General features: G+C 59.1%; 1 protein-coding gene across 1 annotated transcript in view; it reads right to left on the minus strand.

The window, feature by feature from the left end:
• Positions 1–13,358, minus strand: part of COL16A1 (collagen type XVI alpha 1 chain) — a 136,885-nt gene that overhangs the window by 96,056 nt on the left and 27,471 nt on the right. The window contains exons 9-20 of the mRNA XM_075060881.1: positions 11,156–11,206; positions 9,394–9,441; positions 8,601–8,636; positions 5,767–5,793; positions 5,439–5,501; positions 4,779–4,820; positions 4,601–4,645; positions 3,679–3,714; positions 3,205–3,267; positions 1,545–1,589; positions 1,351–1,446; positions 995–1,033 (exon numbers count right to left, since the gene is read on the minus strand). Coding sequence (XP_074916982.1) covers positions 995–1,033; positions 1,351–1,446; positions 1,545–1,589; positions 3,205–3,267; positions 3,679–3,714; positions 4,601–4,645; positions 4,779–4,820; positions 5,439–5,501; positions 5,767–5,793; positions 8,601–8,636; positions 9,394–9,441; positions 11,156–11,206 — 591 coding nt within the window. The remainder of the gene's footprint in view (positions 1–994; positions 1,034–1,350; positions 1,447–1,544; positions 1,590–3,204; positions 3,268–3,678; positions 3,715–4,600; positions 4,646–4,778; positions 4,821–5,438; positions 5,502–5,766; positions 5,794–8,600; positions 8,637–9,393; positions 9,442–11,155; positions 11,207–13,358) is intronic.

Here is a 13,358-nt window from a genome sequence, read left to right on the forward strand (position 1 = left end):
CAGCCCTGCCCTGCCCTGCCCCAGACCCCTTACCCGCAGCCCTGCCCTGCCCTGCCCCAGACCCCCTACCCACAGCCCTGCCCTGCCCCAGACCCCCTACCCATAGCCCTGCCCTGCCCCAGACCCCCTACCCACAGCCCTGCCTTGCCCTGCCCCAGACCCCCTACCCACAGCCCTGCTGCTGGCCCTCAGGCCTGCCCTGGCCCCCCTGCCCAAAGCCCTGCCCTGTGCACACTAGACATGCCCTGGTGTTGATCAAAGTGAAGAACGAGCTCATTACGCTACATATATCACCAAGCCCACGCACGCCTTCTGGCGTCACCATGGAGACGTGCCAATCACAGCCTGGCGGTGGAGCAGGGGCCTCAGGCTCGTTTGAGGACAGGGAGCAGTGATGGGCAGCAAGGTTCCCTGGAGAGGAGCCAGAATCCAATTTCCACCCCATCAGCAATCGCTGCGGGACCCCAGAAGCCCTGCCTAACCCCGAGGGGGCACCCCAGAGCATCGGCCAAACCAGCTGCCCAGTTACTCCGGAAACAGCCCTTTCCCCCGTGGCAAGATGGGGATGGATCCATTGCGCAGCATCACATGCACTGCCAGGAGACCCCCCCGACCTAATGCAGGCCACGGCCTGAGCCACCGAGCCCCACCGGGAACATCCTGCCCAGCCAGGCTCGTGCACTGGGACAGCGAGACGAGGCGCGGCCTGAGCGATAAACCTGCCTCCACTGGGCCTCTCAGACAGACAACAATCCCTGTAAGAAACACGTCGGACAAGTCTCTGCAGGGACATGGGGGGCGGGGGAGAGGAACAGGCAGTAAGGTCGACGCTTTAAACCAGAGATGGGCCCCGCTCAGGCCGACTCTCCTGAGCTGGGAGAAGGTCAGAGGCGGCTCCAGACTTAGCAGCTGTGGCTGTCTGGAGTTCAAGCTCATGCCCTCGTCAGACCTGACCCCATGGGCAGGCTGGGTCACTAGATGCAGCTGCACTTACTTTTTCTCCTTTAGGACCTGGAGGGCCACCGGGGTCACCCTGAAATTAACGAGAGAGAGAGCGGTCAGCACGTTGTCTCCCAGATGGAGCTGGCACACCCCACAGGAATGGCCTGGCCTCCCCGTGACCCACTGAGCAGGGCGTCCGCAAGGCACTGAGACGCCCTCAACTATCAAATCCAAACGGCTCGTCCATACAGCGAGAGAATGGCCTGAAATTCCACGCAGCCCATTGACTGACAGGATTGCTGAGGCCCAGCTCACTCTTCCAAGAGGCCAGCAGCCCTGAACAGCAGACATGCATGCCCAAGGAGGGGCGCTAGGAAGTGAGGAGAAGCAATGGAACCAAATCCTTACCATTTTCCCTGGAAGTCCTATCCCTGGAAGACCTGGTGACCCCGGAGGGCCTGGCTCACCGGCTAGCCCCTCAGGTCCAACGAGCCCTGGATCACCCTAAAACACAAACACGGCTGTGAGCCTGGCTTCTCCATCGGCACAGCCTTCAAATCCCCAGTCACAATTCCCCCCACCCTGAGCCTGCAGGACGGTACCTTCTGTCCCTTCGGCCCCACCACACAGATCTCTCCAGGCCGGCCCTAGCAGGAGAAGGAAAGCAGAGTTAGAACATTGTAAGCTCTTTGGGCACCGTCTTTCTCTGTTGTTTGTACAGCACCTTGCACAATGGGGCCGTGGGCCATGACTGGGACTCCTAGGTGCTACCATAATACACCTCATCAATAATCACAACAACGGGCTCCCAAAAGGTTTCCCACAGACACCGAGCAGTGCACGGCCCTGGCACAGATCACAGCCTGCAGCTGTCTTGGTCCTTTGCCATTAAAAAATACAGGTTGATCTGTTTTCTAGGGCATCTGTGGATCCCAGAGAAATGCATCAAGCTGATCCTAAAAGGAAGGAGCCATTGTATCTGCCCACATTTACACAGCACCCGCTATCCTGAGGGATCTCAAACCTCTTTGCCATATTGCATAAGAATCACTTGGCCACTCGTGGAATGCAACCACCTCTGGGGTGGACTGTGGCATCTGTCTTGCAGCACCCAGCAACACTGCTCAGCAGCGTGGAATGGGACATGAAGAATCCGTCCCCCAGCTGAGACGACTGGGAATTTAGGGAGGTAAAATATGACTAGGCAGCTGGAAATTTGTGGAATTTTGATTGAACACAGGCACTCAGGGCTGCAGATTCTCCTCTGCAGGGAGCGCCTTTTTGTGCCTGAGCTCAGTAATGACTCAGCGACTCATTAGAGCCGCTGGGTGTTCGAGCCCTGCAGCATTGCTGGGTTGAGACATCGTCACTAGCTAGAACAGGGAGCGGATGCAGCGGAGATGGTAGGAATCTGAATGTCTCTCCAAGGCTAACAGGGAACTGGGAAACCACAAGGAAGCTCCTGGGAAACCGCCAGCGAGTGCTGGATCTTGCAGCCCCAGAGCAGATTGAATAAAAGGGGAGAGGGGACTGTCACGGAGTCCCCGGGCGATACTCTGGAACTGCTCCCCACAAAGCCAGGCAGGACTTTGGGGAGCCTCCTCTCCCTTGGAGCAGACTTGTTCAGGGCAAGAAGCTCACACGGCTTCACCTCCTGGGTCTCTCCTTGGAGCATTCAGCATCCTCTGCCCCTCCGTGTGCTTCCCACAGTGAGTCTGCCCAGGCGGGGTCCTGGGGAAGCCATAGGGTCCTGCACCCCCATTTCACAGTCAGACGTGACTCTTAGTTAGCCAGTAAAACAGAGGTTTATTCAATGACAGGAACAGGGTCTAAAACAGAGCTTGTAGATACAGCAAACCGGACCCCTCGGCCGGGTCCATTCTATGGGTCAGTGAGCCAGACCTCCACCATGTCTGCACTTCACTCCTCATCCCCAGGCAGCTCCAGACTAATCACCCCCTCCAGCCCCTCCTCTCTGCTCAGCTCCTTTCCCGGGCCAGGAGGTCACCTGATCTCTTTGTCTCCAACACCTTCAGTTGGCACCTTTGCAGAGAAGGGGCCCAGGCCATCAGTTGCTAGGAGACAGAGTGCCAGGCATTTAGGTGCACTGGCCCTTTGCTTTGCAGCAATCACACACCCTTATTCCACCACCTAGATATTAAGAATTGCATAGGGGACATTGAGGCACCAACACAGTATTCAGAGAAAACATTAAGAACATTCCTAGTTTGTCACAGGGACACGTTTCAATGAACGACTTACGTCACGCCCCGGCAACCCGGGATTCCCTTGGACTCCTCCATCTCCCTTCTCGCCTTTCTGCCCCTTGAGAAATAAACCAGAAAACCACCCGTCAGAGGAGAACCCAGTGCCCCGGTTGTCCCCACTCCTCAGACCCCGGAGCTGCCTCTGCCCCACCACCACCTGTAATGGCTCTAGCCTCTTCTCAGCTACACTGGGAGACGGCAGACTCCAGGCCCCTCAGGGCCAAGCTCACGGAAAGCACTGCTAACACATGAAGCATCCCTGTCCCCTCCCTCACGGCGACCTCCCTGCACCACTCCCCCAGGTCCAGACCTTGCTTTTCCCAACCCCTTTTCGCCTCCTGGGCTCCTCTCCCAGGCAGGAGGAGATGCCTTCCTGCACAGACGAGCTACCCTTGCAAAGCGGGGAGAAGCCTCCACCGGGCCCTTCCCCTCCTGGGCTCTTGCCCTGCAGACTGGGAGAGCGAGTTACCTTCTGCCCATCAGCACCGGTCGCTCCTGCTAGGCCCTGTTTGCAATAGAAACAAGGTGGTTAAGCTGGCCTCTGCCTCCGCTTGGCCATTAACGCCCAGCTCTGTGCAGGATTCACTTTGCAGCAGTGCACTCAGTGATGCGCCCCCGGGTGCACAGAGAGTTTCCCCACAGCCCCCCGCACAGGATCTGGCTAATAAAGATTTAACTCCCACAAGATAAACTTGGCCACCGCAGAGCGCAGCATCTGAGCGGCATTCAGTGGGATATGGGAGGATATTATTAAGCCTTGGCAGGACTGAGAGCTGGAGGGAGGGGGGGATCTCCCTGCTGCAAAGAGAGGGAGTGTCACAAGGACCTGGGAGTCAGAGCTGAACCCCTGGAGGAGGTAAAGGAGGTGCCAGACAAGCTGGTTGTGATGTTCAGGGTCAGATCCTGAGCTGGGGCTAATGGCCCAGCTCTGCACAAGTCTGCGGGAGCGGTGCTGGCTGGAGCTGGTTTATTGACTCCAATGAAGTTGCAAGCAGCATTTGGCCTAGTGCCATTTCTAAGAGCAGGGCCAGATCCTCGGCTGGCGTAAAAAATGGTGTCACTCCATTGGCGCTTTGCCCATTTACACCCACGGGGTCTTCCACTGGCTTTCAAGACCTCATCCGGGTCTAGGTGGCCCCAGTCAAGCCCGTAGGGGGAGCAGGCTCCCCCAAACAGTGGCCGAGCTGGAGGCACTGCACCCCTGGTAGGTCTGAAGCGGTGGGAGCTGCGTGCAGTGGTGCTGTGGGAAGCCCATGCGCAGCCCGACAGAGAGAGGCTGACGGGCACAATGCTGACCCTGTGTTGCCATGAGGGAGGAGAGATGGCACTGGGGGGCGGGGCAGTGGGAGGGGGAGTTTAAGGGGCCGACTGTGCAGATGAGCTTTACTCACCAAGTCTCCTCGCTCCCCCTTCTCTCCCTTCGGCCCCTCCGTGCACTTCGGAGAGAAAAGGAACACGGGGCGGGTTAGAGGAGGGTGGCACAAGGCAGCGTGAGGTGCCAGGGGTGGCCAAGCCCCACGGGGGATGCCTCCCCCAGGGGCCTGCCCAGAAAGGACAGAGGTGCCTCACCTGCAAGGGGCTGTCGGGGGAGCTCCGGATGCAGTCCGCACCCTGCGGGAGGAAGGGAGACGCTCAGAGGGAGGAAGAAGATGGGGCTGCCTGGGGCCGGGCTCGGGAGACGCGCAGAAGGCAGAAACAGGCCCTGCACGGCCAGGAAGTCCCTTCGCCACTGGCATGATAATGGGCCAAGCTGCCAGGCTTCGCAGCCTAGGCCCACCCCTGGCTGCAGCCCCTCTTGGCCGGTCGTGGGTGAAGGCTGGGCTTTCCCTCCCTTACACCGGAAGAGACCCCCCCCCCAATCTCTGGAGCAGGCCCAGGCCCCGCGTTGGAGTCACATACAGACCAGCTCATGCTGCTCATGTCACCAGCCCCTCTAATGGGTAGAGAGAGATGGGAACCAGGGGCCATGGGAGTAAGGGTTGGGGGGGCATGGGATGGAGATCCAGAGCCATCCCATCCAGCCGTCCTGCACAGGAGAGCGTCACCAAGGCACCAGGCCCAGCCAGTCAGCACAGGAGGCAGCCGGGGAAGTTCCCGACGTGGCCGTGACGCAGGATTCCCAGTGTGCACATGGTAGCCATCTCCCCAGATGGGCCCATCGCCCCCCCCCCCCCCCCGTCAAGCTGGGCAGCTGCGTCTCCTCGTGCCGGGCACACCAACACCACTCACACGCTCGCCTTGCTCCCCCTTCAAGCCGGATGTCCCAGGGAGTCCGCGTTCTCCTTTGCCCCCCTGCAGGAGAGAGGCACCTGTGTTGCAGAGTGGAATACACGCCCCGTGCAAGTGCACATGGCCCCAGACGCACACGGACGAACCCTCACCACAGCATGTATGGACACACGTGGACACACACACAGACACACATGGACGAACACACGTGAATACCTTTGCACGCTCATGCACTTACTACCAACTGCAAGGGGGTGATGTTGTGTGCCTTTGCACGAGCAGGACGGAGCTGGGCTCTGTCTGTCAGTTAGGGCGAGGACAAACTTACCTTGGGGCCGGAGGGACCAAGCGTGACCTGCACAAACCAAAATGAAACTCATCAGTGCAACCTAGTCGGCTCTGCAGCTGAGCCACCCGTGAGGAGGAGGAGAAGAGGGATGGGAGCAAATGGGTGGAAGGAGCAGGACAAGTCCCGTGTCCTTTTAAAATCATTCAGGGTGACAGTTCAGATGGAGCTCTGGCTCCAACCTCCTGTCCCAGAAGCACAGCTGACCCCAAGGTGTCCCAGGCCACCCTGCCAGCACACCAAAAGGCTTGCGGTATCTGTCGCATGTCCCTTTCTGCCCCAGTGCAAATCCCCACTCCACTGGACTCTGGCTGCCGTGCTAGAGGCAGCAGATAAAGGGGACTAAGGAAAGACATGAAACTGCTCTGGGTTTTGTTATCAGCCCGTGTCCTCCATAAAATCCTACAGCTGGCTCACAGCGCCCACGCTGGCCTGTCACACAGGCATGGAGGGCGAATATTGAACAGCTGTGAGCTATGATCCCTTCTTCTTTCCCTCCATCACAGCCCCCTGTGCCCACGCAGCTGCTGCAGGAACCTTGCAAACATCTGGAAGCCATCAGCACTCTCCCCTGGCCATCCAGCTGTTCCAGGGGATGTCGGCCAGAGAGAAGAGGAGGTGGGTGGGTTCTCTGGAGAAGGCAAAAGGGCCAGAGTGAGCTGAAGCTCCAGCCACCTGAGGAAGGTACGGTCAGGTCCCGGGGAAGCTCTTGGGGGGTGCATGGGAGGCTGTGTTCCAACGGAGCCAGATGCTGCCAGGAAGAATGAAATTCAGTCCAGTTTTGGGGCTGCATCTTCCAAAGTGAAGCTGTGACTCTGCAGGGGCTGGGAGCCAATGGGGAGCGAGGGATCTGAGGAGATAGCCCTGCCCCATCACAGCCCCACTGGTGGGAGACAGGCCAGAGCCCTCCTAACCTAGGGCCTCCATCCCCACCCACCCTCCTCTGGCAGGCTGGCCTGCAGCACTATGAACGAGATGGGCCTGCTCCAAGCCCTGCCTCTGTGCAAACCTCAGGTCACCCCTCGGAGAGTCCTACCTGGGCCCTGTTCTCCGGCCACTGTCCTAGAGACGTAAACCCCTTGGAAGCAACACCAGCCTTGCAGCTACCAGCCTGGGCTGAGCGGCTGGGGCTGGGCATACCCTTCCACACTTAGGGGGTCTGTGGGGGAGTGGGTGTCACGGAGTCACTGGGCGATGCTCTGGAACTGCTCCCCACCAAGCCAGGCAGGACTTTGGGGAGCCTCCTCTCCCTTGGAGCAGACTTGTTCAGGGCAAGAAGCTCACACGGCTTCACCTCTGTCACGGAGTCTGGCCCTGCACCCCTCTTCCTGGGACCCACAGTGACTTTTATCCAGCCAGTAAAACAGAAGGTTTATTGGACAGCAGGAACACAGGTTACAGCAGAGCTTGCAGGCACAGTCCGGACCCCTCCACTGAGTCCTTCTGGGGGTTCAGGGTGCTTGGATCCCAGCTAGGTCCACTGTTCTACCATACAAACCAAACTGTCCTGCCTCTCCTCTCGGCCGAAGACAAACCCTTTGTTTCCTTCTCTCGCGCAGCAGCTCCCCTCCCCTGCCGGCTCACATTACAACCTGACTACCTGTCCTCACTACAGACATCCCCTGCTTTCCGTTCCCACACAGACAGTCCTATCCATCACAACCTCCTGGGTCTCTCCTTGGAGCATTCAGCATCCTGCTCTCTGTGCAATTCCCACAGTGAGTCCGCCAGGCGGGGTCCTGGGAAAGCCACAGGGTCCTGCACCCTCATTTGCAGTCAAACGTGACTCTAGCCCAGTATAATCAGAGTTTTATTTGATGACAGGAACAGGGTCTAAACGAGCTTGTAGATACAGCGAACCGACCCCTCGGCGGGTCCATTCTGGGGCAGTGAGCCAGCCCCCCCACGTCTGCACTTCACTCCTCGTCCCAGCCAGCTCTAGACTGAAACCCCTCCAGCTCCTCTCTCTGCTCAGCCCTTTCCTGGGCAGGAGTCACCTGATTCCTTTGTCTCCAAACCTTCATGGCACCTTTGCAGAGAAGGGCCCACGCCATCAGTTGCCAGGTACGAAGATGGCAGGCATTTAGGTGCACTGGCCCTTTGATCTGCAGCAATCACACACCCTTATTCCACCACCTAGATATTAAGAACTGCATAGGGGACACTGAGGCACCAACACAGTATTCAGAGAAAACATTAAGAACATTCCCAGTTCGTCACAGTGGGTCAGCTACAATGCATGAGCCGCTTTTCTCTGCTGTGGAGGCCCGGCAGGCTGGGGTAGCCTTTGGAGGAGCTTTGCACACACACTAATCCTGCTGGGTTCTGGGCGTGTGGCACCAGGGCTCTCACATGGAGAAGCAGAGCTGTAACTCAGCCAGAGCAGCACTGTAGGGCGGTATCCGTCTGCTGGCTCTCAGCATTCAGGGCAGCTCGACCCTGGCTGGGGCAGATTTTCTGTGTTACTCAGAAATGTACAGAATCCAGTGGGAAGCTGCAATATAGAGCGATGGAGAGGCTAAGTGACTTGCCCAAGGTCATACAGGGAGTCTGTGGCAGAACATGGAACTGAACCGGGGTCTCTTAAGTCCTAGGCTAGTTCCCAACACCCTGGGCCATGCTTCATGTCTCCAAAACTAGTGTGTGTGTGTGTGTGTGTGTGTGTGTGTGTGTATGTGAGAGAGAGAGAGAGAGAGAGCGCACATGCTCCTCTTGCCACTAGACACCACTGTGAGACAGCTGCCACTGAAACGCCCCTGCCACCCGAACCCAAAGCCCACTGGAAAGCTCCAAGAAGCAGCAGGCCCTTGACTTACGTTGGCGTGTCGGGCTCTCTGGGGGCAGGGTGGGCACTGCAAGAGAAAAAGAGATGACACCGGCAGTCAGGAAGCAGGAGAAACCATTCCGAACCGCAACGGGGATTTTTACCGGAGGTGGGTTGAGGTGGGCCGACCCCGCTAGCAACCTGGGAAAGCGTCATGCAAATACCGCCTCTCACCCAGGGCTCACGTCCCGCCCCCCTTGCCGCACTTAGCTGCGCTCTCCGTGGCATCAGCCGGTCTAAAACCTGCCCACCCTGGATCTGTTTGGAGACTGGCACCCAGACCGCTCCCCACAGGGCTGTTGTGGGCGTCCAGGTCAAACAGGCCCCCAGCCCCGATCCCATGTGGTGCTGGGATCTGCCACTGCTGCCAGCCAGGGGGACTCAGGAAAAACAGCACCATGGGGATAGATAGAATCTCCTATTTCCTCTCCCGGCTGGCAAGGATCCGGGAGCTGCCAGCCCAGGCCCCACAAGGGGGTTGTACATGTGGGTTTGTGGCTCCCCACATGTTCCTTCAGCCAAACCAGTGGCTGCAAATGCTCCCTCTGGGCTGGCCAGCTCCTGCCGGGAAGCAGCTGGTTCTAAGCCAGGCAGACGCCGGCAGCAGAGGTCCCTGGTCCCAGGCCGCTCAGAGCCCAGCCCAGCCGGAATCTCCTTCTCAGTTCTCACTTGGACAGGCACCGGTGGGCAGGCAGCAAGGAGAACGGGTCAGAGCTCACCACAGACGTCCCCTGCAGCCTGCACCTAGCTGGAGCATTGCACAGCTCTGAAAAGCCTCGACTTACCTCATTGCGAGGCTGGCTGCGAGCCTGGCCACGCGGGTCTCGGTAGCCCTACAGGGGAGCGACCCAGAGAGGAAAGAGGTGTGAAAATAAACCAGGCTGCCTGTTCCCTTTCTTTCCAGCTGGGGGGCTAATGCCGGGGGAGGGGGGAATGCACCAGTTCTAGTGGCTGCAGCTCCGTCTCTAACACAGATGTATTGGTGCTGCTTCTCCACCAGCACTTCCAAGGCCTAAGGGGCTGGAGTAACACAACCTGGGGCCCGCTCCTGGCACCCCCATTCTCCTCCCGCTCACCTCGGTGTGACCTCAGTGCAGTTACTCCTGAGCTGGCGTAAGCGAGAGGAGAATTGGTCCCCTGCAATCGGCCCGGAGGAGACCAGGCCACGGTCTCCCGCTACTAACGCTCAGCTGGGAATGCCAAGTGAGGGGTGCCCCCTGGGGCTCCCAGCCATTGGCCCCAGCAGCAGGAACGGCGAGCCAAGGAGCTGTGCTGGCACAGCGGGGCAGGGCGCGTCAGACCCCAGAGGCAGGTCCGGCCTTAGGATTTATGGGGCCATATGCAGTATTATTAAACTGGTGTCCAAATGCCGACGCATTTGACTCTGTGAATACTGGTGCCCCTATGCTGATGCAACTGGTGCCCTTACACTGGTGCTTTTGGTGCTGTGAATATGGCCCCTGCCTTCTGCATAGTAAGCAGACTGCAGCGGGTGCTGGATGTGCGGGAGCCGACCCACTCTGACCTGCTGTCCCAGTCACAGGCGTGGACTCCGGAGGTGGGTGCTCCACACCCACAGGGAAAATAGCACCACACTCCCCCCCTCTGTCCCCTCCCCCCACACCTCTCGCTCGTGGGTGGTCCCGCGCTTACCAACTCCTCCCCGCCCTCCCAGAGCCGGGAGGGAGGGGGAGCAGATGGGGAAGAGTAGGGGTGGGAGTGGAGCAGGGGCAGGAAGAGGCAGGACGGCAGGAACTTGGGGGAAGGGATGGAGTGGGGGCGGGGCCTGGAGGAGAGGGGGGTGTTGAGCACCCCCTGGCAAGATGAGAAGTCAGTACCTATGGTCCTAGTGGTGCCCCAAATTTTCGGGTGCCCTACACAGCCGCATATGCTGCGTATGCCTAAGGACGGCCCTGGCTGGAGTGCCAGGATCCCCTCTTGCCCGCCGTTTCGGATGTGCTTGCTCGTTCCAGCCAATGCTCAGGTGATGCTGGAACAAGGAGGTGCTGAGATGCTGCTGGGCTCCCTCCAAGAGGAGCTTAGACTAAGCGCGGTGAATCCGGACAGACTGGGGGTTGATTCAGCCTGTAGCCTTGGCAGCGAGAGATGAGGCCAGTGGGAGGGCAATGGAGCAAGACACGTCCACCCCCCATCCAGAGCACTCAGAGCTTCCCTCCGTCCAGGCCCAGCTGAGGAATCCAGCATGAGGAAACAAGCCCTTGGGTGCCAAGACAAGGCAGGGGGGTGAGGCAGCTCCCGATGCAGGGCTGTGGTCCAGGTCTCGTGGCTAGGAGGAGCCGCACTGTGGGGCTAGCAACCACCTGGCTAGCCCTGGAGATCAAGGTGTTCGGTGTGCATGAGACGAGACCATCTCATGGCATCTCATGGCAACTGGGAGGGTGACTATTAGGGAGCTGGTGGGGGTCAGTCTGGGAGCAGCTGCCCAGGGGCTGCAAAACTGGATGGATCCCAGCAGGATTTGATCTCAGCCCACCACGGCCAGGCAGCAGGACCAGCCCAGACCCCTGACCGCCCCCAGCACCTCACCTTTCCTTCTGGCTGGCTCTCCACACCGACCTGCCCAGATGCCTTCGTCTCCTGGGGAGAGAGCAAAGCAATGGGCAAATTATAGAGCCTCCTTCCTCCCACGCTCCCTGCCTCTCGCTGGTGGGAAGCCAGGATCAAGCTCCTTTCAAGGGCAGCTGCTGGGATTGGTCAGCACCTCGCCTGGCACAAGAGCAAGGCCTCATCTGGCACAAAGGAATGGCCACCTTGCCAGGTAACTCAGCGTCCTGCTGCACCTGCAGACATGGAAGGAGAATGGGGTGGGGGGATCCTCGCTCAAATCTTGGAGGAGGATGCTAACAAAACCTGGCCCCGGCCTGCTGGTCTGGGGACAAGCCCTGAGCCTTGCTTCTGTCCAGGAGGGGATGGAGGCTCAGAGTCACAGCAAGAAAGAAGCTCCAGCCACGTCTGTTCGCTTGTGCAGTCCAAAGCCCTCTTGGCAATACAGATTCCCTGACCCTGCACCCCGGCTGCCCCCCCATCCCAGCTCCAGTTGACGCCTACCCCCATGATGGGGCACTGACAGGGAATTGCTCGCTTGCACACCATGCTGGTGTTTACCGGGGCAGACAGCAGGGATAGAGGAAAATGGCAGCACTCCTGCCTTGCCCTCCAGCCTCTGTACTGTAACCCAATCCCCCCAGGAGGCATCATCTCCAGACAATGGCATTCCTGGAAATGGATGCCAGGCAACATGGCACAGCAGCCATTGGGCACCGGGGCCAAATGGGGGCAGTGCCAGATGGACCTGGGCATTATTTCACTGGCTTCTTTGTACTGAGCGCAGGTTACTGTCAGCTCCATCCAGACCCCTACACCAGCCTCTTCTCCCCTCACACTGGGCTTTGCCACCAGAATTCAGCCATCGCCATGTCTGGCTGGAGAAAGCCAGGCCAGACACTTGGACAGACCCTCGCGTGGGCAGACACCCCCTTTGTTTCCCTGCCAGCCTGTCTCTCTCCACCGGCTCTGCAGGAAACGGCCAAGACCTAGAACATGCTGCTCTGCAGGAACAGACTCTGCACTTGTCTGCAGAGGGATGTTTTCCCCCCTCTTCCTTTTCACCGCTCCCTCCCTGGCTTCGGCCACTGCTCACCCTGCCAGCAGTTATGCTGCTCCGCCTGGACGAGCTGCCCCAGCCCCCTCCTCTTCCCGAGCCACCCTCCTCGAACCTAGTGGCCCCCTCGCTGCTAACTCTTCTGGACAGTGGAAAATGTGATGCAGGTTTTTCGGGGGGTGAATCAGTGCGGCTGGGTTCTGCTCAATGGGAGCGTGGGCACTGTCTGCGGAACGTCAGGGAGGCCCTGGCATGGGGAGAGGCCTGTCTGAAGTGCTAGGGACGGCGGGGCTGGAATTTACTGCTCGGGCCATTTGTATTTCGGAGCCCACCGCAGGCTGCAATGGGTTCTGCATCAGGGGACGTTTGTCAGGGAATTAACGGCTGAGGGGTGCAATATGCCCCATACCTGAATGGGCTGGTCACTCCACCGGCCCTTTTCCCCACTCTGTGCCCATTCCTGCTTCACACTCAAATGCCTCAGGCTCAGGGATTCATGCCCAAATTTCCACCCCACAGCATCTGCCCAACTCCCCTGCTCCTCCCCAGAGCTGGTGTATGTGGCACTCTGGCGCCCCCGAGTGGAGGCAGGGCCACACATGGAAGTTGGTCCTCGCTCAGCGCAAGGGACTTTTCCAGGCCCCATCCAGCCCTAAGTTCCCATGAGCCTGCTCCAGCCGAGGCTAGCAACTTGGCGCCCTTTAAGCTGACTCAACAGGGGCTTGTGCTTTATGGCCCAGAGTTCTCAGTTTCAAACCTCGCTGGCAGCGACCCAGCCAGGGTCCGGCGCTCCCTGCACTGCGTGCCACTCAGCCGTGGGACAGAGCAGAGGTGCCCTGTCTAGGAGCGTTCCCAGGCCCAGACTTGTCTATTTGCATCTCCTCCGTCTGCTCAGCCACCTGGCGCTAATTCCAGACTTACTTCCCTGAGCTATGTTATGGGGGGGAAATACCATTTTCTAGCTGTCTCAGTAGGTCAGGCCTTGAAACCAGCGTTACATAAAGCAGCAAGTCAGACACCGACCTCAATTCTTCCTCCGCCTAACAGGTAGGGCAGGGTGCTTCTCAGACACGAGGAGCATCAGAGGCAGCTGGGAACCGTGGCCTGTGACCCTAGCAGAGCCATGGA

The sequence above is a fragment of the Chelonoidis abingdonii genome, chromosome 25 (genome assembly GCF_003597395.2).
Source record: "Chelonoidis abingdonii isolate Lonesome George chromosome 25, CheloAbing_2.0, whole genome shotgun sequence".
NCBI classification, from domain to species: domain Eukaryota; kingdom Metazoa; phylum Chordata; order Testudines; family Testudinidae; genus Chelonoidis; species Chelonoidis abingdonii.